The sequence below is a fragment of the Bombus bifarius genome, unplaced genomic scaffold, assembly GCF_011952205.1.
Source record: "Bombus bifarius isolate JDL3187 unplaced genomic scaffold, Bbif_JDL3187 scf7180000009536, whole genome shotgun sequence".
Taxonomy (NCBI): domain Eukaryota; kingdom Metazoa; phylum Arthropoda; class Insecta; order Hymenoptera; family Apidae; genus Bombus; species Bombus bifarius.
The window spans coordinates 50,096-75,428 of record NW_022885184.1 but is presented as its reverse complement, the minus strand read 5'-3'; the positions used below and the strand labels follow the sequence as shown (position 1 = coordinate 75,428).

General features: G+C 33.4%; 1 protein-coding gene across 1 annotated transcript in view; it reads left to right on the top strand.

Annotated features, from left to right (window-relative positions):
* Positions 1-25,333, top strand: part of LOC117215338 (lachesin-like) — a 94,546-nt gene that overhangs the window by 51,761 nt on the left and 17,452 nt on the right. The window contains exons 2-3 of the mRNA XM_033461704.1: positions 13,666-13,778; positions 16,271-16,559. Coding sequence (XP_033317595.1) covers positions 13,666-13,778; positions 16,271-16,559 — 402 coding nt within the window. The remainder of the gene's footprint in view (positions 1-13,665; positions 13,779-16,270; positions 16,560-25,333) is intronic.

The window sequence follows — 25,333 nt, the reverse complement described above, 5'->3', positions numbered from 1 at the left end:
GGCATCATTGTCGAAGTCGCGTCGCAATTCCAACGGCAGTTTGGAACGTGTTATTTTTATCGGGCTGGGCACACATTGTCTTTCCCCCACATAGGTTTACGTACCGCTTGAAGATTCGATTTCATTTCTAGCAGGAGACGTGGTCCGACAAGTTGTAGCTCGCGAGGGAAAAAATCGATCGAGGTCGGGAACAAGGAATTCCCGAAAGGGGATTTTCTTCTGCCCCACCGAGCTGATCCTTTCTCTCCCCTTCTCGCTGCCAGCCTGTCCCCGTCTGTTGCTTTCCCGCTTCTTTTTCTTAGTAACCAACTATCGTATTCATGTCCCCTTCTTGTTCCACGCCCGCATTTCAGAGAATAAAAAAAAAGGGGGAAAGGAAACGCATGGTAGAGAAGGTGCGTCGATATGTACCAGGGGATCGTTTCAATGATTAAGAGCAACGTAGCTGCTTTTTTTCCACCCCTCGTGAAAAAAAATGAGTCTCTTAAAGCATGGATATTCCTTCCCCCCTAGTCGTAATAACAGTGATCTTGGATCGGCCATTTTCAAAACTAGACAATGCTATACCGCTCGTGTGTTCCAATTTTGACGACGTTTCTCTTTCCGCGGATTAACACGTGTACCTTGTGTACCTCTTTTCAGAAATATATTAAGTTATAAATATATATGGTACAACATTTCCTTTTGTCATGGAACTTCGGAAACTTCGCTGTACATTACATTCATTACACGTATATCTGTGATTTGCACGCGTAACAACGTAGAAAATTTATATTCGTAAACTGGAATTAAGGAATTATTTACATCGTTGCATTGGATCGCTCCCTATAACCATTAACCGAAAGTAGAACGTATACTAGTCATTTCGACGCCACGTAATTTGCGACCACCATTATATACGACATTTGTAATTCAATTTATTTATTTCAGACAATTAATGTGATTTATCGCATTGCGACACGTTATGGTATTAACATATTTAATGAAATGTATCGCACGTAAGTATATGTACGTGTAATATTTGGGCGGAAAAAGGCCGATTAAAACTGTTATCATCGTTTCATTCCCAGAGGTTACACCTACGTACGAATACACAGACACACACACATATAGACGAAAGTTTACGACTCGGATAAAGGACCTGATTACTTTAATGGTAACATCGATCTCAAAGAAAAATTCTTTATAAAGATATACATTTATCTTCCTTATATTAACTCGGTCAAACGTAGTGTAGATATTGTACGAGGTCTTCGTGTCGAACGTAACTAGGACAAACGTTACACGTCGCCGATTTTCATAATGATATTGCAATTAACTTCAGTCTCTCGACAACAGACATTACAAGTCGTTCACGCTGCTATTCCGTAGGGAGACGTTGTCGTTATTATTTTAGATGTATATTTATCTATGAGACATTTTCTTTGATACACTCTAACAGCTCAAATAATAATATACCTTGCCGCTTTAGCTTCCTCCCTCCCTTTCTTTTTCTTGTCCCAACCGCTGGCGGATAAGCGAAGGAAAACAATCGATCATCCTCGACATTTCGCAATTTTCTCCTTTCGATCATTCTCACCCACTTCGTTGTTCTTTGTGCTGCTTGTAGCAGAAAATACCGTGAAACAAACTCGGTGGAAGGAATTAATGCTCTTCTAGAACGTTGCACGGAACGTAACTTACAGTCAGTAAGATTTCCTCGTGTTCGGCTAGTTGGGACATCGTAATTTTGGATTTTCTCGTCGCACATGTGCAGTTTACTGTCCGGACATTCACGCGGAGTCCTAACTGCGCTAACTACCGTAACTTATGATCATTTACTAAGGAAAACACGACAACGTTTCTCAACATCTATCGTGCCACAAAGAAGACATTTAAGATAACCTTGCCAAAACCTCGATTCTTATTGTTTCCAAGCTTATTTATTGCTCGTAGAAAGAGAGACTGTAAACTGTATTTTTGTACAAATTTCTATTTGTAAGAATACTCAAACCACTTGTGTACGAAACATACTGAACCTATCGATAATCTTAAAATATTGCATTATAGAGTGGAACAGAGATTTCAATAATTTCATGCAACGCTAGGACGTATTGGAAGTAAATGAATTAACAAGTAACAGACGTGATTCAAAATTGAATCATTCTGTAGATCTTTTATGGAAGTGATCAGATATAAGATGACAAAACACGTAACTTGCTGTTTTTCGTAAACAGAATCGCATAAAAGACAGTTTATATGAACTTTTCTCATTAGCTTCAAGCGCTGAGGAGAAAAGATATAGTACGCAGAAGCTTGTAGCGGTAACATTTTCAGAAAGAAAATTTGTGGACATATCTTTACAGATATTCTTACTGTATCGAATTACCTTTCCTAGCGAAGTTTAACACTTTGATTGCCACATTGGTCATATATGACCGGCCACGGTTTCTCCTGTGACGCCACGGTGGTCATTGATGACCGGAGCGCTTGAACTTCTCACAATTGTAAAAATTGAATGAAAATTAACAGTTAGGGCTTTTTGAATATAACCGATAAACAGAAGATACTTTAAAATAAAAAGTGCTCCATTGAACAATTAAACATTTTTATTAGAACATCAATAAAAAAAAAATGAGAACAAATCTTGCATCTGTGTTTGCATCCATATCTTTGAGGGGTAATCTACGAATATTATAAACACAGCTTAGAAAATAATCGTAAATGTTGCTTTTTAATCACATAATTGAAGTTAGAAGTGTGAACATACCTTATTATTACATATAGAATGAGCAAATACTGTTTACTAATATCTTCTCCACGTTTCAACAATATCTTCTGGACGTTTTGCTTACGACGAAATAACGAATGCGAATGGTTTGTTGAAATAAACGAAGCCTTGTTATAATATGTCGCTATCAACTGTTACCAAGGCGCCACGGTGGTCACCCGCGACCACCAATAAGATAAACGGTCCATCGGAAAAGAATGTTGTCTTACATCATCAATTTATTATTATTTTGCCATTATATGCTTTGAATAATAAAAATACTCCCGTGGCGTCCTGAGCGAGACATGTGATTTTGGCGTGGCAGTCAAAGTGTTAAGCTCGCATTTTTTAAAATGAGAATTATAAGTTGATAAAAGAGCGTTGTGAACAAAAGTTACTTAATACTCGATCGATAAGAAAATAGAATATTGAACAATGTCAAAATACTTTTTCTCGATAGAAGATTTAAGATCACTTTTATTCTTATATATGGCTATATAATTTCTTTCATCGGGTATGATAAATATCGAGGAAAAATTATCATCAATATCAGATTAAGTCGTTTTTTTCAGTAAGTCGATTAGAAAATCATTTTAAAATTATTTACCCGAGAAACACTAATGTAATTCAAAAATACCTTTTAGTTGCTAAAAATAATAAATAAACTCGTCGTAATTCAACTTTTCGCTTGTTAATAGCTTCATCCGATGTTGTTGAATTGGTTTCCATGCCTCCTAAATTATGACAATGTCATAAGAGAGTAAACGCGATCCTGATTTTTTGTCGAAGAACAAATATTTTGGCGAATTTTTAATAGCGCACTTTGTTACTGATTACATGTTCACAAATTTTTATCCGTAACATTTTCTCTCAGGTTACCGGAAAGCATCAAAAAATGTTTCACCATTTTGGTTACGATAACCATCTCGTGTAAATGATAATCCTATAAAAATGCTAAGAACATACAGAATAATACGATATGACTTATGCAAACGAATAACACATACCAGTGAATCAAAGTAAAGTACGGGGAAAGGAAGGATAGAAAACGAAGAAGCTTTGCAGTATTGGCGGAAGAAGTATTGTCGTTCTTTCTCAGCGATCTCATGGTTTCGCAACAATTTTATCCCAATTTAGCCGAATAAGCTTGAAATCGAAGAAAAAATTGAAACCGCGGAAGCAATTTAGATATTACTTACGTCGAGAGTGGCTCTCTGTGCTATCTGAAGAGAACTGACGAACAAGCTCGAGAAGAGGGTAAGAGTGAAAAAAATAAGACGTGAAAGGTAGTGCTCGTCTGCGAAAAAGAAGAGGGCGGACGGAAGGGAGCGGAAAGCAAAAAAAAAAAAAAGAAAAAAAGAAAAGAGTAACACGGGGCGAGGTAGAAAGCCGCATAAATGAGAACGCCAGTGAAAACAGAAGGTATTCCAAGCAAGAAGAAATGGCACCGGAAGGAAAAACGAATACATCGTAACGTCGCAATGTTTGAATGTTCCGCCACCGCTAAATGCCCGTCATTTCAATGTCAACGTTCGCGGCAAATCGTTTCAAATTTTGCGAGTCTTTCGCGAAACGTGTCAATATATCGATGGCGCGTCACACTGAAGCGGATATCGCGATAGATTTCAATTCACCAATTCCATTTCAATCTTCCTTTCTCTATCGTTTCTATCGTTTATCGCTTTCCGTTTATCGTTTGTCGTTTCCTATGCCCTGCCTCCATTTCACAATCTATTGGAAAATATTAAAAGTCGCGCGAGCGATTTGAATATTTTCAGTGTTTCCGGCAAACACGTTTCTCGATGCTTGATTGCTAGGAAGGTGAGGCTGTCTGCCTTCCAAGGAGAAGATTGAAAGATAACACGGCTCGAGAGAAGAAATGGAAGGAACGTGAAAACGTAAGAGGATAAAGACACATAGAGATGAAGATACGAACGGAGAACGGAGAAATCTCGGAGCGAAACGTGCGAGACAAGAGTAATGTCGTGCTGTCCCGTTAACGCCCGTGAAATATTTTCTACCGTAGAGAAAACACAGGAATGCGCCGATGCGCGACGATTTAACAACCTTTAATAAACCAACTTTTCGTTGTCATTTTCTATTTCGTACGCATTCACGACTGACTTTACGTTATTTTCAATATTAGCAACGTCACTCTCGATTATTCTCTCCCAAACCTGTCTATCACGTTGTTTTATCCTTTGTACGTTCATACGTGGAAGTACTCGAATGCTTACGTTTGTAAATTCTAATGGAAAAGATACGAATATCCAATTGAAACGTTTAAAACAATACAGCGTATAAGGAATGAAGAATTTGCTAAGAAATTAGTACTATTCGTAGATTATTGTTACAATTACTATGCGCATGTGTTTATGTCATTCTTAATCTCTTTCACAATCAATTACACATCCGTTACGTATGAAAGCAATTTCGTTGTTGATATTTTGCAGTGAAAAATGATACCAATCGTCACAAAAATTACGTTCTATATTACATATTCAACGCGATTCTTCTCTGGCAAATTTTAATTATAGCTTCTCCTGTGAAACACACAAAACTAGTTTCTCGATTCTTATCTCTCGAAAACTGTCTGACAATGTGTTAGGAATAATAAGCTTATTGTAACATAGACAATAAATAAAATTGAATGGAAAATTTAATTAAAGATATGAAGATTCAATATCCTGTTTCCAGACTGCTGAAAACAAAGGATCGAAAATGTATTATCATTAAAAAAAAAGACTCGTATTATAATTGATTGTATCGTGATAAACAATTTTGGTATTTACTTTCAGTTTTCTCAAACGGTAGAATAAGAAACGCAGACTCAGACATATAAAAAGATAAGCACATTCTAACATTTTATAAAAGTAGCACTGATACTGTTTAATTAAAACCCCACTGAAGTGTTATTTCATCATTTTTTACATTTTTCACCTATCTGCATATTTTCTCTTCCATTTATCTTTTAAAGCACGATGTAGAAACAAGAAGTCGTCCACAATTAGCGGGGAAAATTATTATCCTGAAACAACTACTCCGTTAAAATACCTTTAACCGACTAATTTGTTTAGCGCAGCTTAATTTGAAATTCATCGCTGTATTAGTTTCGTTTTTATGGGATTTTCGTGTTTGACTACCAAATCTAGAGTACCATCGAGAGAATCAAGATGATTTTCTTGCCACTTTATTGTAATTTTTATTCCTTTCTTTACACTTCTCTGACATTTTCTAGTTTTTTCAATTTTCTAAAAATTTACATCGTTGCGTATACTTTGTACTAGTTTGTCTTTCAGAATTCCAATTTTTCTGGTAATTTCATATTACTTAGAAGGACGTTTCGCTGAAATCTTATCAAGTGGATTATACAAAGTTCCATTAACAGTGTAATGAGATACACGATTACATTAGTAGAGTTTAAAAGAAAGCTGAAAATGTATATAGAAGTTACAGGGTATATTTAGCGTTAGTGTATATCATAGAATATAATACTTTCACGTAAGTTATCAATAAATGTGATAAAAATTTCATGAACGATGCCCAATATGGTATCACATGAATAATAAAATAGAAAATATTTATAGTGCAATAAACATGTTTGTGTAAAATATAAAGTTGGAAAGATCAAATTCTCAAGAAATATGTCCGATAACATAGATATGGAACTACTGAAGGCTATAAAAATGAAATATTGTGTTATTCTCTTTTTATTTTCTCGGTAAAGAAGAGGAATATGTATGATTTGTTTAGAAAAGATTAATTTTACTCTTTTTTCAAAAGCATGTACGTACGTATACCTTGTTTTCGAATGATTTGGTTTCTCCAAAAATAAATTAACTAGAAAGACAAGATAGGTACATATTATGGGAACGTGACATTTCCTCTAGCTTTTGACAACAAAAATTTCACTCGGGAAATTACAAAACAAATATAAATTTTTCATTTGAAAGGAAAGTACTTTTTCGTGCCAACAAAAATATTATTAGGAAGATTTAAATTGTTTAGACTATACTGAACGATATATTTCGCGTATGAATAATATTGCTTAAAAATAACAAAGCGAAGAATTCGTTTATGTAGTTAACGATAAGATAGGCAGATGTCGGTAAAAATTTGCAACTGTCACAAAAATATTTTCTTTGTTATTCAGAATTGTCCAAAATCGTTCGCAGCGATAAATTTTTATTCGTTATTTTAACGTAACGTAATCGTTCAGAATAATCGATACTAGCAATTAAATGTTGTGACAACGACAAATTCTTACGAGACAATCTTTCTTAACGTCCAATACAAAATACCGTAAGTGCGATGTGTAATGCGATCTTATCTAAAAAAAAAAAAAAAAAATGATTTTTGATGTACCAGCTTGTAATAAAAAAATGCTCAATAGAATATTGGATGTTTCATCAATTGATAATTCAAGAGCTTCATCATGTTTACAAACGCAAATAAATTCATTCGTGCAGTACGTGTTGAAAAGTGTAACCGGTAGTGAGAAACGGTTCGCAAAGCTCATCTAATCATAGGACTTAGAGCTATGAGGCTATAGTCTCATCACGTTACTCCTTACTTCACCTTGGTGAAGCCAAAACGTCACCGCTGGCTTTCACTGCGCCTTCGCCCGCGGGCTACGTCAGACGTCTTTTCTCACAATCGTGTCGAACAGCTTTAAACATTCTATCAGACTGTCAATCTATCACGCCTACAATAGTATTTCGTTATTTAGTCGACCAAGTTTGACACGCTGTCCCAAGTCGCCGTACAGTCTACCTTATCGTCTGTCTTTGAAACATCGATCATTTACAGTGGCTCACAGAAGTATTTCTTCACTTTTCGACATCTTTTCTATTATACGAAACATTTTGAAATTTAATGTAGAAACACTGAATTGCCATATTTATATAAATAATGGACTCTGAAAATGTACAGAAATTATTACTTAATTATTATATTGTTACTTAAACAGGCAATCTTCCACATTATTAATAAGTCTTGGTATTCAGTGGGATCATTTTTCATACTTCTTGTATGCTTGAGGTGACCATTCACATAGTATACTAGTTTTTCTTAGTAGATATAAGTAAATGTCTTGCTACTTCTGTGTACAATTTTCAGATTGCATTCAAATCTTGCCAATAGAATCGTAGCAGTTGAGTCTCATTATAGTGCTGATGAAATGTCAAAAGTTAAAAATTTTATAAGGCTGTAATATATAATAAAATTATGAAATTTTATACAATACGCACAATATGCGTATAAAAATGTTCTATGGTAAGTGTACGAATACCTTCGCGAGCCACTGTAGGTATAAATACCTTTAATACAATTCGTCAATGCTACTACCAAGGATTGGATATTATAGAAAACTACTTTCATCCTAGTAGTTATTTTGCTTCGTTTCTCTATAAATAAATACTATAAATACTATAAATAGATATATAAAATAATATTATTTGAATAACAATATATAATTGGAAAATAAATGTATAAGATTGGTTGTTTTATAGATCAAATGTATTATTTTATTTATATATTATAATGATGATGTATAACTTACTACGTTTTGTCAGTAAACTCGATACTAAGATACTTGCGTGCAAGATATTTGACAACATCTATTTACTAACTTGTCGACATACGTACATTAGGTCACGTTTCCACTGAACGTGACTCAAGCTTGAACCTTTATTAGCAGATTCGTGCATCGGAAGAACATATCCTTATGCTAATTTGTAATAGAGATAGAATATTACAATTCGTTATGCTATATACTGTAAACGCCGAACGAATTTACAATTCATCGTCAGCTATATCAACGCATTGTATATATAAATCGAAGTTCTGAGACTGTCACGATTCTAACTATTAGAATTACTCGATGGGATTGTTTGAGTTTTGCAAACGTAGCGCGATCCTCTTATGTATACTGAATATGTATATAGGTGACTGCTTAATATTTCCCAATTCAAGAATTAATTCAACGACGAACGTATGTATGTTTTATTTGATTTGTAAATATCCCGCAGACTTTTTGTCATTAACTTGATTTCTGTATTATTCGTAAATAATTTCGGTACTTCCTGGTACTGTTCGAAGTTGTTGAAAACCTTGTTCGTACATGTGAGCAGATGATTTATTGCAACTGTTTAAATACGTGGATTGGATTGAACGTGGATTAGAATTTATTATTATTTAGAATCGTCTAGAATTTGTATCGAATTTTTGCTTGTAACGCACGCTTGAAATTCAATAAATACGCAACAGCTGTTAAAAACGTTGTGATACTGCATTACAGTATTGAACAGGCTTTCCAACAACTTCCAACGTATTGGGAATCAATCAAGGAAGTATCGACAAATTAATGATTAATAGCTTGTAGGCATGGCTTAAAATCCAAAGTATTTATTTTCAGCATCCCCTGTAAATGTATTATAATTAAACTGATAGAACAGTAAATTATATTTTGTATACGACATCTGATACTAATATGCTGCAACGATCGCACGATGTAACAATGGCCTTGGTACGCTACACGTCAAATCAATGAAGAGCAGTTGATTATTCAACTGGTGTACCGTCATTAAAATGCAAAGGTAATCGTGCGACTAGATTTAAAAATAATCGTCAGTTGAGTAAATGTTTTTTGATAGATTTGAAAGAATTTGCGTTTAAGGGGAACTACATGAAAATAATAATTTTGTCGTATCGACGATACTAAATTCGTAATAGCAGTTTGTAACAATAATCGGTTGTCGCTAATGGGTAGCAATAACGAAACAATAAATTTTTAATCGCCATTTGCAATTTATATTCTTCAGATAACTACAGCAGGGGCCGGATTGGTTGCAATGAATTTTAAGCGTGAGAGATAAAGAGTTATGGTTACTTTAATTTTAAATCAAACCTCTATAAATATGGCAGAGAGAAAAATCAGGTAACGTTCTAGCTAACGTTAAAAAAACAGACAAGTCCTGAATTTTATGAGAAAATTAAGACGAGAACTTTATACACCCGTGTTTTGATGACCTTTTCAATTTAAGTACTTACTGTTTGCGTCGTCAATAGTTTAGTTCATCGTTCGTTCAACGATTATCGAGTGTTATTCTACGGTTCTAAAGATATTGAAAAGTGCCAATTGAATAGAAGTATAAAAGAAGGGTCTAAGTAGTATAGCTAAAAAATTGGGGAAACGTATCTCAGATGATGTTGAGCTGACAGTGATCAATATGTCTGTTGATGTTAGACTGTAGTTTTAGTCTTACATTCTCCACTCCATTCTTTTGGTACTCTGTTACGGTCGATTCTATGTAATCCAATCTGGTGTATGTTTCATGCTCTTTGAGTCTTATGCTCAAGCTCTTCCCAGTTTCATTATTGTATGTCTTGCTGCAAAGGCAGAATATTTTACAAGTTTGTGACGTAGATATGCGTAGTTTTACATCCTACAAAGAGAATTACGCGTAAATAAAGGAGGAATAATATGACAATGATAATTTTTGCATTATATACGTATATGTGTATATTGTATATTTTTATATATTTTATTGTGTTTAATCGACCATTCGCGGAGAAACGCGATCGCGAGAAAGCACGTCAACGGGAATCGTAAATTTCCGTTACGATTAGATAATCGACGCCACGAAATGATCGATTCCCTTATTTCTGTTACGATAATAGGGGTAGTTCAATTGAGTTTACACTGAATTAACATATTGTATATTTAAAAAATTGTCTAATTCAGCGAAGCTTCGTTTATAAAAAAAGACGAACAATTTATTTCATGCAATGTTAAAATAAATAATAATTTTCATAGGTTTAATTGATAAAGAAGTTTCTCCTGTCATTTTGTAATTTTATTATAGCGTTGATTTAATACGAACTAAGAAGATAATACAGGTAGGTTTCAGTAAGACGATATCAACGTCCTCTATTCTATCAGGAATTATAGAATGAACCAAAAAATATGATACAAAGCCACATAATGACGTATATACAGGGTGGTTGGTAACTGGTGGTACAAGCGGAAAAGGGGTGATTCTACGTGAAAAAAGAAGTCGAAAATATAGAATAAAAATTTTTCGTTTGAGGCTTTGTTTTCGAGAAAATCGACTTTGAATTTTCGCTCGGTACGCATGCGGTACGTTATAACGGATCTCACTGTAGATCGTTGTCTCGATGGAAAAATTAAAAAAAAATTTTTTTTTTTAATTTTTATTCTATATTTTCGACTTCTTTTATCGCGTAGAATCACCCCCTTTCCGCTTGTACCACCAGTTACCAACCACCCTGTATATATTCAAATATATCGATCCATAATACATTGAATTACGAACACGCTATCTGTAATTAACTGTACGATGTTTGACGACAAAATGAAGGTGATATTTCTTCTACAGCAATTAGTTGAATTTTAGGAAAGAAGAAAACATGTCATATCTAAGAAAAACGAAGAACTACTTCTATTCATATTTGAAAGATCCGGAGAATTAAAAGATTTTTTAATATGTAATTTGGATAAAAACAATTGTTGCTTTTAAGAAGTTTCACATTGCTTTTGGCCCAGACCAATAACTGAATTAAAAAGATCAATAACCGAAGATATCATGAATTATTGGAATCACGTTTGCTTTTTACTAATATAACTTAATTTAATTTAAATTTCAATGATTGAATTTCAATGAACGCTCTGTAAAACGTAACCAGGGAAACAATCCATCGCGACCTAAAGATACTCACAATAAAAGGAGAAATATCAAAGTACAGCAATAGATATAATACACGTGTAAGCAATCACCCGAACCCACCGGTGACCTAACTGTTGGACAGTACAGAACACATCCGCAGACTAAAAAGACACTAGCCTCTAGAACTACACAATAGATTCAGCTGAAGTAGAACATTCACTCGCATAAAAGCCAACTGTGAGTAATTTCAAATTACTCCGCATGCCACTGTATCATGCCAGCCTAACTTGCTTACAATTCTCAACGAGAATTGATTATAATATACTTGATAATTAGAAAAAAAAGAAATTCACTCAGATCTGATTATGATATTATGACTATGATATTCGAGGTAATATTACGATTCAAACTTAAAAATCTTTCAATAATTCCAACGAATATACGGTATATAAGCATAAATGTTTAATGGCGAAGTTAAAAATGATAACGAACGACATAGATCATTCCAATAAAAATTAACAACAGCGATTTCAATCGCGAAAAATCGTCAAATAAACAATGAATCAATTGATTAAATGTAAAAAGCTTATGGTTGTATCGCTGTTGAAGCGAAAAACAGTCATGGTAATTTGTTGTTCTACAATTTAAAAATACGTACCTACACAATCCACCGATTGATCGTATTACATTTTTCACGCATTTAATATCTCTATATATCTCTTTCAATTCTGAGGTAACAAAGAATATTTTACATAGAATTTGAACAATGTGAAAGGGACAATACGCCGCAAAAAGTAAATTATCGTACCAATGTCATATTATCTTTCATAGCTTATCGATGTGCTTTTGTACTTAAATGCGTATCATTTTCCTTCTACATATTGTAGCTGACATTAGAATGCGTAAAAAGCGTACGTGTAACGATATGACCTTGGAATACCATCGACTCACAAAATTAGGGTTTAGCATGAACTTCATTTTTATCGAGATTGTACACGTCGCCGACGATCAAAGATAATTTTGTGACTGTACATTGCCGTGTTTACTATCGCAACACGTTTCTTCGCCAGATTTCTTTCAGAAACATTTATTGGAATATTAATTTTGCCGGCTTTAACTACGATGCCACGACACCGAGAGCATCGCTTTATGGCAGAACGCAGATTGTCGCGGTGATTTTCAGCAGCGGCTTTTTCAATAATATCTCGGTATTCTTCAGCCAGTGCGTTTTAATCACGCTTAACGCCAAGACTAATGTATCTTTTATAAACGTGCTGTATCTGTCATACTTGTCGTTGAACTTCAATTAAAATCGTGTCGTAGTATAGCGCCGAGTTTATTCGAAGCGCCGCTCATTTTCCTTGACAAAATTAAAGCAAGGCGTTTACAATGAACAACTTATAACATGACAATATGACAATATGACAGAATAATTAGAACTTGTGATCTTAACCCCATTATTGCTTACTTCCATTTCTGGCATTGTAGTAAAGGAACATCATCTCAAATACTTATCTATATAACATTTAGGAAAGCAAGTGGCGGAGATACCTTAGGAAGCTCATAGCGATCAGGTCCTCTAGATACATATTTGTAGTGTGACATGTTAAGTAAACATGTTTACTTACATCGAGTTCTCTCGCGTTTTATGCTGAGTCCGCCAGTGTCGATGTAAATAAACTCACATTCTAATGCCAGCTATAACACGCAATAGAAAAGAAAAAGATTGATCTATATGCAAACTAATACTAGCTTCGAACAAATGACCTTCGGGCAAAATATTATTTGCGCATATTCATCATCGTATCATTACGCATCACCAATACGCATATTCATTCTTTAATATCATATAAACTACATATGAAATATTTTTGTATGTCGTTGCGAGTGGAGCAAATATACGTTTAAGTGGCTCTTGTTTTTAAACATTTTTTTCCAAAAAAAAAAGGTCGGATTGCAATCCAGGGTTCCATTGAGATCTTTTATCCTCACGATGAGTAGAATACGAGGCAATACAAAAATTTGGCCCTGAATTCCTCGGTCAGTGTCAGTTTTGCAGCTATTTTTTTCTACATATCTTCACTCATCTAGAGGTATGATAGTCGTGACAAATAATTTTCGAACACCATGTGCATAAATCCACATTTTCTGTCATAATTTTTATTTGCCGTACTTTGTTTTATAAATAGAATATATAAACTCATAAAAAAATATCTCCTCCTATTTCAGATTCAAGCATTGCTACGGGACCTGTATTTATCGCTCCAGTTGGAAATCAAACTGCTGCAATCGGCCGTGAAGTCGTTTTTTCTTGCTGTGTTCGCAATATTGGAAAATATAAGGTAATTGAATATAAATAAACTCTCACTACTTTACGGTAATGATTCACGAAAGCGGAACAAAAATATTTCACAAATATCTACGATTATAAAATTACGAAAGTTAACTTAATATATTTAGTTCTACTCATATTCAAAATGTTGCGAAATACAGCATTCGCTATATAAAAAATGTATATATATACACACACACATTTCTAATTCAATATACACATAAAATAAAATTAAAACTGAGAATTATATGATAATTTTTGTATTTATTTCGTAAAGTATAAAAATAATGAAATCCTCTTTGGTATCGCTAGATTCAGTTAATCTCTGCCATCTGATCTAACAGGTTTAATATTGTTTAATAGAATTTTTGAATCGTTAGTTTTATTCTTAAGATCTTACGCACAGTTTAAAAATTCTCCTACTAAAAATGAAGTAAGCTAAACTAAAATACATCTTACCATTTTCGTTTTACCGTTAATATATTCAATTATTTACAAAGTAATGTCATTCACAATACAACTTTACAAATAATACGTAAAAAGTAACATGAAAGTGACGATATTACACGTATAGCAAGTGTTAAAATCACCGACGAACACATGTTTTCGTTTTGTATCAAAAAAGATCAAGCAATAATGTGCATTGAACGGTACAACGAATTTTAATAACGTTCGGTGATGAGTAATCTTGTACGAAACTTCGTTCAAAACGAGCAAAGTGTCAAATTAAAAAATGTCAGTCAGAATTTAAAAGCGACAAGTATGCGACAAAATTAAATCACCGAAGCTGAAGATTCTCTCTCTCTCTCTCTCTCTCTCCCTCTCCCTCTCTTCCTTTTTTCTTATTACCTACTCTCCCTTCCAATGTCTTGTATTTAAACAACGTGTAACAACGTGTTAAATAATGTAATGTGTCGTTAAAAATCACGTAACTACATAACAGAGAAACAGGTCTGTGCTTAGATCTGCATAAATCGTTTAATTAAAGAGGAAAGAAAAACAATTAATTTCATCTAGCGATAGGTACTACAGTTCAACGTTTGTGTACACTTCTGCGAAAAATTTTCCCTCGAGTACCTCTCGTTCCTAATCCAACCGAGAGTTATCCTCCTTCCAACGTTAGCTATATTTAGTAATAAGTTTTTCGATCGAAATCTATATATTCGAAGAGGAAGAGGGAACGGTCGAGGGAAATGGAAGCACAGAAAGCGTGAAGAAGGAGATAGTAGAGAAAGGAGCGGTAATATGTGTGTATGTGTTGGAAAGAAGAGAGAAAGAGAGAATCGGAACTGGATGGTGGATTGAGGAGTAAGTAGAGACGGAGAAGACACATTTTCCCTGGCGACAGATTCCACCCGTAAAGTATCCACCTAGATGAAATATTCGGTCTATAGAAAGCCACTCAAGGCAGCTTGGCAGGCAGGGATGGATTAAGATAAGCTCGGCCCCCAGTCAGATCCAAATAGTTTCCGGAGATCTTTTATGAGAGAAAATGCCAGCCAAACTTATAAACGTTGTTTTACTTTCATATTATTTTCAAATTGAATGCTCTAAAGATGACTGGATTATGGTATAACGAAAATCGACAGAAATTAATGCGATTTCTGTGTGTGGAATATTTTCTCTCGTCGATCAATATGTCGTACTTGCCGAAACGAAGGGAAACTAACGAGAAAAGAATAAACGATCAATTTTCACTTTAAAATTAATTACACGCAACACTTTCATATTTCTATATCACATTCGTTGTCGTCCCATTTTTCTAAAAAAAAAGCCGCATTTACGTGCGCGAAGATGTTACATTTCGTTACTTTATCGATCGTTCTCGTCGAATTTCGCTTCTTGCTCGTTTCTCTCACGATTCTCCCCAGTATATTCCTCTGCTTTCGATTAATTTTCGTGTCCATTAATTCCTACGAAATACAAGGCGGCGAACAATAATTTACGATGACAAATTAAGTCGATAATTGAATCAATGATTGGTTAATTTAAAAATGATAAATATGATCGATCCTATATCGTTCTCACGCTTATCGTAAATGGTATGATAAAGGTAAAATGAAATAAAAAGCGTGAAAATACGATTATTAAATTCATGTACAAAAGAAAGTATTCGCAAAGGAAATATTAGGTTGTCCGAAAGGTTTCTTTCGTTTTATGAGGAAGTAATAGACGCACAACGTTTTTTGATTTATGTTATTTTGTCGAATTACGTACGATCCATTTTGTTTTGTTGAGATAAACACCGCGACATTTCACAGACTTGGTTTCCTGTTTGTTGAATGGTGCATTGTTGTAAAAAACATGTTTGCGAAAAAATGACACTTTTCGGACAACCTAATACGTAAAGAATAGCAAAAAGTCTCAATCGATCCAATATGCAGATGTATCAAAAAATCATTAGTATTGAGATTATTCGAGCAACCACATGAAAATTTCTGTTACGGTAAAGAGTTGGTCGTTGGCACGGCAAAGGTAAGGAAATGACAATGGATTTTCCAGGTTGGCTGGCTACGTGCCTCGGACCAGACGATTCTCTCAGTCCACACTAGAACGGTAACGCACAATGCACGTATCTCGGTCTCCTATGAGACCAGCGGATGTTCCGGGTCCGGCGTAGCATCCGGTAACGCCTTCGGGGTGACAGGAAGTAGCCAAGCCACGGAGGAAGTCGTCAACGGCACGTGGCGGCTGCACATTCGTCAGTTGAAGGAGTCGGATAGAGATTGTTACATGTGTCAGATTAACACCAGCCCGATGATATCAGAACTCGGATGTTTGGACATTTTAGGTAAGAATTGTTTCATTCCATACAAAGCAATTCTTCTTTATTTTGATTAACATCGTACGGCTTCCCATATTCGAACCTCCATTATTCGAATCCATTGTTCTAATATCGAAACATTTTTCCATCCGAATATTCTTTTATTTGAACAGAACCTCTGCTAGTAACAAATGCTTTCTTTGTGTTACAAATACTATTATATGTAACATTGCATGTATCTATACATACTATAAAATAAAATTAATGATAATCGTATAATAAAATAATATAAAATAATATAATAAAAATAACACTAGATGGATTTTGATACGGTTCTCACCTTTTTAAGGAGCATTTATCGAGTAAGGTTTGGGTGTGCGAAACATTAACCTATGACAAAAGGAGGCAGGTGTCAAAAATATGAATCTGAATTATAAACCTTCATAATATACATATAATAATAATTATAAAAAATATAAATCGCTGTCACGATATGTACAGCGATTTGCTATTAGCGAGACGATATGATCTCACCCTCCGAGCGATGTCTTTTTATCGGCGTGAAGCACCACTGCTTATCGGATCGCATTACAAATATATAAATATATACGTTCAAATTGAGATAAATTTGTATAAACATTGAAACGAAACAATTTAAATATTATTTAATTTTAATATTTAATTTGTTATTTCTTTGAGGACGATTGACGTATATACATACGTATGTGTTGTATATGTCGGGTTATCATTAGGATTTAAGGCGCGTAATGATTCTTCGTTTGAATTAGCCATTGTTTTACGAAACAGAGAATATATTTACGCGAATAAACAAGATTTTACAAAATATTATGAATAATGAGTTTAATAAATGATAAGATTAACAAACGATAAGTTTAACTAATAATTAGATTAAAGAATAATAAGTTTAACGAACAATAAGAGGAACGAATAATATGTCTTACGAATAATGAATTTAACGAATAATGAGATTAACGATTGGTAGGTTTTACGAATAATGAATTTAATTAACGCTGTTAACAATGTTCCGGGGTTCAAACGAATCCACGGTCAACGGGATAACTCTTTACTATACGTAGAATAATTTTATACACAAAAATACGATTGCTGAGACACTCGGTAAATTGCTCGATGTATCACTTTCCAAGGCGATCACACGAATGAATATCTGATGAAAATCTTTTTCACTATACGACTGCATTTGTTTGTTATATGCTCGCTGGAGACATCGAGAAGGTTCCAATCGTTGTTGCTAGGCAATTTCTGTCAAAAGTTTGTTGTATACTCTTTGGAAACATCGAGAAAGATCCAAACGCCGTTACTAGGCTGTTTCTGTCTGGAGATTCCTAATACAACGTGTGTCCCATTATATCGACATCTCTAAAGTACAATTCTATGTGATTTCTAGGGAGAACAATACAACCGATCCACACCTTCGTCAGGCAAAACGTTTATCCCGTGACCGTGGCTACGTTCGGCGACCAGTTGTCACCTCGAACCCACTTTCGCTTTCACAAATATCAAACAATTACAAATGACAATTGCTTAATTACAGTTATGATAAATTCTAGGCTAAAGCATTAGAAGGCTTCCTCAAAATTGCAAAGGGAAGGCTCCGGTTTTCCTTTCATCTCCGACATATATGTAATATCAACGTAGCCCATAAATTCGTATACGCGTTCGGCAAAAACAATAATTGATGAAGCCGAAACGCACATACGTACAGTATGTCCGTTTGAGTATCTATACGCGATTATTTCTGTAACTATCAGAAATACGAAAAAACGTTTCAAATGAAAGTTGTACAGTATCGAGGGGTCAGAAGCTTTACAATTTCGCTGTGCAACAATTGTTTCACGAACTACAGAACGTTTGCCAAGCCAGTAGAAATTCGCAAAATTTTCATTGTTAAAAATTTTATTTTTATAGAAGGTCATACATTATATAATGTCCCGGACAAAGACCGGATATGTGTATCAACTAGTCAGAGCAGAAATAGTGAACAAATATAATTGCTATTAATTAGGATTTTACACCGCATCTACGTTGAAAAACTGAAATCGACGAAGTATTTTTGCTGTTAATCGGCATATTTTCTTGTTCCATCGAAGCGAAACGCGCAAAAAAATTTCGTGAAACGTGGAATTTATGATAAGCTACGCAAAAGTTGAAATATTTAAATAAACGAGGTTAATTATATTAATTTAAAGATTCAGTATTGCGTTTTAGATCGTGATGACGTAAACGGTTTCCACAATTTCTCATGTTATTTAATGCACGCAATAGGATTGGACAGGGTTTAAATCGTACAAATTATACATATATGGTGCCGCAATGAAATATACTGCAATTAGCGGAGACTGTAATGAATGTTACTTCGCAAAATGACGAAGGGTTAATATGGTAATCGAACATTTAATCTTTCTATTCAAATACCGGCGCGATTTAAATTACTGTGGTAGTAAATTGTCATGATCGAGGCACAAAGAAATCCTAATAACTAGCTAATCTTGTTATCGAAACTATTCTGCAGGTAGACTCTCGAATCTGTTTACAATGATAAAACTTTTACCTTGTTAGAAATAATTGCTTGGAAAATTATTTAAATAGTCTTACCAGTTAGCTTTTCCATTTGAAATCGATGTGATAAAGGCGTTACTTTGAAAATGTTCTTATTTAAATACTGAATACGGTGTAATAAATATTTCAGTTTTGTAAGAGTAAGTAAGGAAATAGTATAATCAAATAAATACAAATTTAGAACCATTTAAAAAGGATCACATTGTATCTCTTTAATTTATGAATCATTATACTGTTGCCTTAAATAATTTCGTCATAAAGCTTCTAATATAAGCAGTACAAATTCGTTGTATACCACTTTATTTGAAATATCGTGGAAAAGTTAAAAAATACAATATTTAATTGTATTATTTTTGTATATCTTATTTTATTATTGTATAGTTGTATAATTTTTTATGAAACATATTTCGAAAAAAAAAATCTAATTAGGTCGGTAGTATTTACGAAAAGTCTTATTGAAAATTATATAGAATAAATATAAGACGTAGAAATTAAATCCAATATATTTCTTGTTTACTTGGATAGATGTACAGGGTAGATTACCTGACTCTGCTACCTTAGATTACAGGTGAAACGTTTGTTATATGAAAAAAATTTTTCTCACAAACTTGTATGATACTAAATGTGGCATACAATATACTTCGGTAATTACTGTTTTCTAGACAAATACACCGCAATAATTTTTTACCCAGCGTTCGATACTCTTCCAAACTGCGAAACTAAACGACATATGTCATTTTTGATAAACTCAAACTGGCATTTCAATAAAAAAAGCAACGTAATAAAAATTTAATCAAATATTACGTTATACTCTTTGCCCTGATACCATACGGTTTTTAGTCAAAATATCTTTTTCATCTAACAAATAGCGTACAAGTAATTCACAGTGGCAGAGATAAGGGTAGAAAGTTAAGTGACTCGTCTATACGTGAGAGTTTAAGCATGTAATATGGTCCCATATTTCCGTCATCGAAAATTGAGATAACCGTGCCATTTTCCTAAAGTCAGATAAAAATCTTCAAGATGTTACGTAAATATTTCTTTTACCCGTGTTACGAAAAATATATTAAATCTGTAGCGATCCAGCGATGGAGAAAGCTAACTGGACTTCTACCTAGAACAATCTATCAAACAATTAGGGTTTCAAATCACTAGATTTAATTATGCAATCGAAGGAATTCGTTTTCTCATTCCATATACTTCTGTACAGGCATGCAGAATATCTTATTTAAATCAATTCCTTCGTGAATACTTTCGAAGCTTTTAATAGTACTATCAGATGTTGCAGATAGAAGTCGAAAATTTCCAAGGAAGATGTTAAAATATCACTTGAGATTTAATGTTCATTTTACATCAATTATTAATGCAATAAAAATATATTTCGATGAAGAAGACAGAGAGTTGCCCTTCGTATAGCGCACTTTATGCATCCATCTACGAAATAGCTAACTCACGCCAAATTATGTTTCCCGTAATAACACGTTTATTCGAAACATCTGCCAATATCGTCAATAGTTTTTGACGCTTAATTAGTTGACAGTTATTGATTTAAATAGAATACTATAACGACTAACCATCCGATGTCAAGAAAGTACAAGCTTCTTCTCGCCCTTAAAAAGAAATATTTCTTTTACGACTTTTTTCGCACTCTGTGTTGCTTCGCTAGACACAATTTCCACGTCCGGAAAAAAAGCAAAACCAATGTCATTGGGCCATTGCCAATAAATCGATCCACCTATTTGTCTGTCTTCGTACAACTCTAGTTTCCCTGTCTTACGATACAAATTGCATGTATTTCATTTACAATAAGTGTTTCTTCAAATGTTGGCCAAATTTTCTTTCATAGCAATGTATATATTTTTATTAATTAGCAATATAAATATTTTGCCAATGTTACAACAGAGCAATAATATATTTTCACGTATTGTCGTTATACGTAAATCTGCAAAAGTCATTGCATCGTATTATGAATATGATAAAACATGTCAGTCATGACTTAATCAGACATTAATTTGTGACTTACAAATTATATTGTCCGATAAATTAAAATCTTTCTGAATCCTATAATACTCACTATGTGATACTATTTGGTTGCAAATACAAATCCCGAAGCAGAACTGATCTATCACTGCAAAAAACGCAAATTTTGGCAAAAAATGATGAGTTACGTGAAAATAGAATCAAAATATTATTACTAACAACAGCTGCTTAGAACTAAAACTATTAAACCTTTTTCTGAGTATTGAGACGAAAGGTTGCCTTAGGTAAATCATTAGGAAATCATCAAAAAGTTAAGTTTTATTATCTCGTTTAAAATCCTAGACTATGAATAACACACATACTCGATATTATAATAATTTCAACAATTATACATACGTGCAATTAAATTAGATTCTTGTTCCATTTTTACCCGCCGCGTCTTTTGATGACTGTTTCGTCAAATTTTTATTTATATCCTTTTATCGTTATCCGACCCTACGAATACTGCAAATGATTCTATAAATAAAATTCAGATTTTGGGTAGAATGGGAAGGCCGCAATGCACTATTTTTATGTAACTGTTGGAAAAAGTGTCTGCCAACTTTTATCGTATATTTCAAATAGTTATCTTCTGTCGATGCAAAATTTTGCTTTGCCTGATAATCTAGATCGATTACCACGTTTTATATGGAACCAGCAAGCGACCTGATATTTATACACGGAGATGTACATCGATTCATCAAATGTATGCATGAACTCGTTTAAGAAATTAAAAAAAAAAAAAGGAAGATCAAATCAGTAGAGCATTGAGCTTGCCATTTTTACGGCTTAATGTTTAAAGATTAGTCCATCCCATAATTTAAAGGGTTATTTATAGGCGATAAATGTTTATTGATGCACAAGATTTCAGTATCACATATTGTGAAAAAATCTAATGCGAAAAATTCACAGTTACCAGCAAAATTAGCTATTTCGTTACAATGAAAAGTCATACAAGTAGATTCTACTCGACACAGCACCAGATAACGTAAACTCTACCGACTTTACTAAATTTCAGAAACGCTATTGCACACAACCTACGGGCATGCTCCCATCTACAATCGAGTTACAACTAGAAATTCCATAATAAATTACAAATACGTTACTGGTAGCGGAAGAGCGTACTCTATTAATATGTAAATCATTAATATATAAATGTAACGGATGCAGAAAATTGTAAAATATCCACATTGAAATATTGGCGACATAACTTAGCCAGCAAAAACCAAAATTAATATTCCGCAATCAAATTTTCTGTGGTATCCCAATCTGATAAATTTGCTAAAATATATATATGTATATATATATAATACCTGGATACGTAAATTAATTAATATGTTATTCGGAATCCAACCATTCCAAAAGAACTTAATAATGATCTTTCAAATGTATTAACACGTAATCACATATTAATAATGCTCTTGCACAAATCCATTATCCTACTTATAATATGCACAGAAATACAATAGTATAATTTGATTGTAAATCACTTGCTAACACAGAGACAGAAAGTAGATCTATAAAATCGTTATACAACTAATACATATATGTGTATGTAAGTACGTATGTTTCGTAACCGACAATGGCAATAGGGATACTTTGTTAGGGCTTGAATGGTTTCTTTTCTCGCTTATCTCGACACACTACCACAATTGCAGATTTAACTTAACAAATGTCGGCCGGATATTTTATATTATCAAGAAACGAATCTTAAACCCGAACAAATAATGAAAATAATTCTCATACATTAGAAATCAAAACTCGTTAGTCGCAAATGAAAAATTTCCAAAATCGCTTTCAACCTGGAAATAGTATCATTAAAATTGTATGTATTTCAGAACATATATTGTTGCAACATATATATATATATTTTTTTTAACTGTTACAACCGGAACGAAATAAAAATAAAACTTCCAATTAATTACATTACATTAAATCAGTTGCTACAGCTGCACAAAAAAAAAACCGACACAAGAGGAAAGATATTGAGAAAGTAATATTGAATAATAACCTTCTAAATGATCTCAGGCAAACTCATTTTAAGATTGCAAATAGTACCATTAATTACGTTTCCATAAAAGTGGGAACTAAAAAATAAAAAGAAAACTGTAATAATGGCTTCCTTCCCCACAGAAGCAGCCACACAAGTCCTATAATTGAACAATTCTCGAAACTAAAACCGACGACCTTCTATTAATCAACGAATTACATAGAATAAAAGGAGCAATTAATATACAGTGCTAGCCATTAAATATTAGTTATTCTTACTCGTTACATTTATTGAAAAACTCGAATAAATTATACTTCATTTATCATTTTACATTATAAAACACATGTCGTGCGAATGAAATGATACGTTAATCAAAAATATATTCTAGAACTTGCTATGATCGTTGGTGTGTTTAGTATAGTTAATGTGAGAATGCAAAAAATACAGATTTCTAACTTGGTGGAATTGCAAAAGAATCTCGTGACGAATCCATTTCTTAATGATACAAAATAATTTCTAACACGTTTCAATTCCGCATGAGAAAATCGTGTATTTTCAGACGTTCGGATTATTTTTATAATTGGCGAACTTTCTAACACGAACACGGATATCTGCCACTTTTGAGGCTGTGTGTTGATGGAAGGTACGCTATTAGGTTCGCGATCCGAAGGGTCGATGAACGAACCTTAATAAGTAATTAGGGACTCATCGTCGCCTGCTCAATAGCAATTACACCGTGTTACAATATTGCTTGGAGAATCAACACCCTTAGCACGTGGATCGTAACTCTCGGATTTGGATGCACACTACAGAGGTGCTACTAATTGCTGGAAGACCGGTATTCTAAACTACCAATTGATCGAAAATCGAGAAGCATATCCACAGGGATATTTTTGCTGAAAACAGGTCAAATTTCAGAATCAGAGTAAGAAGGAACGTGGACTTAGATTAGTCGATATTGGAATCTCTTAAGATTCCAAAATTATAGGATTCTTAACCAAAACTTCATACAAAAATGCAAGAACTGTATACAACATCCTACAATATACGTTAAATAAACTTGATAAATGATCAAGGTTTAAAAGAAAAAAAAACATGTTTTTTTAAATAATCCAAATGAAATCTAAAGATCAATCAATAGTAATTTCCAGGATTTTAAACTGGAATCGTTGCAATATTTTAATAAGCGATTATACGTATACCTTTTGATGCGATAATAAACGATCGTATTTTATTGGAACGTATAAAATATTCTTACTATTCTTCCACATAAATTCCAATTTGCATTGGATGGAATATATTATACGGCAATGTAACGAGCAATGAAACGCACATCTTCCTTTTTTTTCCTTTTCCACCATTATTTCCATTTCCTTTTCTCGCCATTTAACGTCGAGAGGCGTTCATTGAAGGGATAATTATTATGTTCTCAACGTTCCGAACATTAGCAATTTCTTAGTCCGCCTCTATCTCTTACTACTCCTAAATCGAGTCTAGTTACCTATACCGACTAAACATTAAATACCGTCTCATTATAATATCCTTCGCCTAGGGTTGTGCCTACGGAACAGAAGGATCTTTTGAGAACTTTAACCTACAAAAGTCTTTCATCAATTTCGAACTTTGACATAATTTCTTTCTTCCTTAGTTTTACCACTTTTTACTATGGAATATTACACTGCATCTCGTTTACCTTTCAAAAGCTTCTACATAATCTGTGATTAAAGGAATATGTTCACGTCAAAGAAGGAAATTATTAATCGGTTTCATGGAGCTTTCCATTAAAATGTAAAATATCTTATTCTTTGACTTACGAGAATACACTGTTACTACAAGTTTAGCTATGCAATTTCATTATCGAAAAAAAAAGAATAGATTTACATTTGTTAACATATAAATAACAACACGTACTAGGGTAAGTTATACTTATCCATCAATGCATTCACTTCATCGAAACAATTTTCTTAAATAATTTCCAGATAATGATTATAAATCAAGAGAGAAAAGTAACGCGAAGAAATTTTCTTTAGAAAAATTATATGTATGTGTGTAATTTAAAGCTTGAAAATTTGTGGTGTTTATAAATTTATATTATCATACATTTATTTATTACATTTGTTTATTATATTTATTAGACATTACTTATTACATATTATACATTTTTATATTATTTATTACATGTATATTATATTTA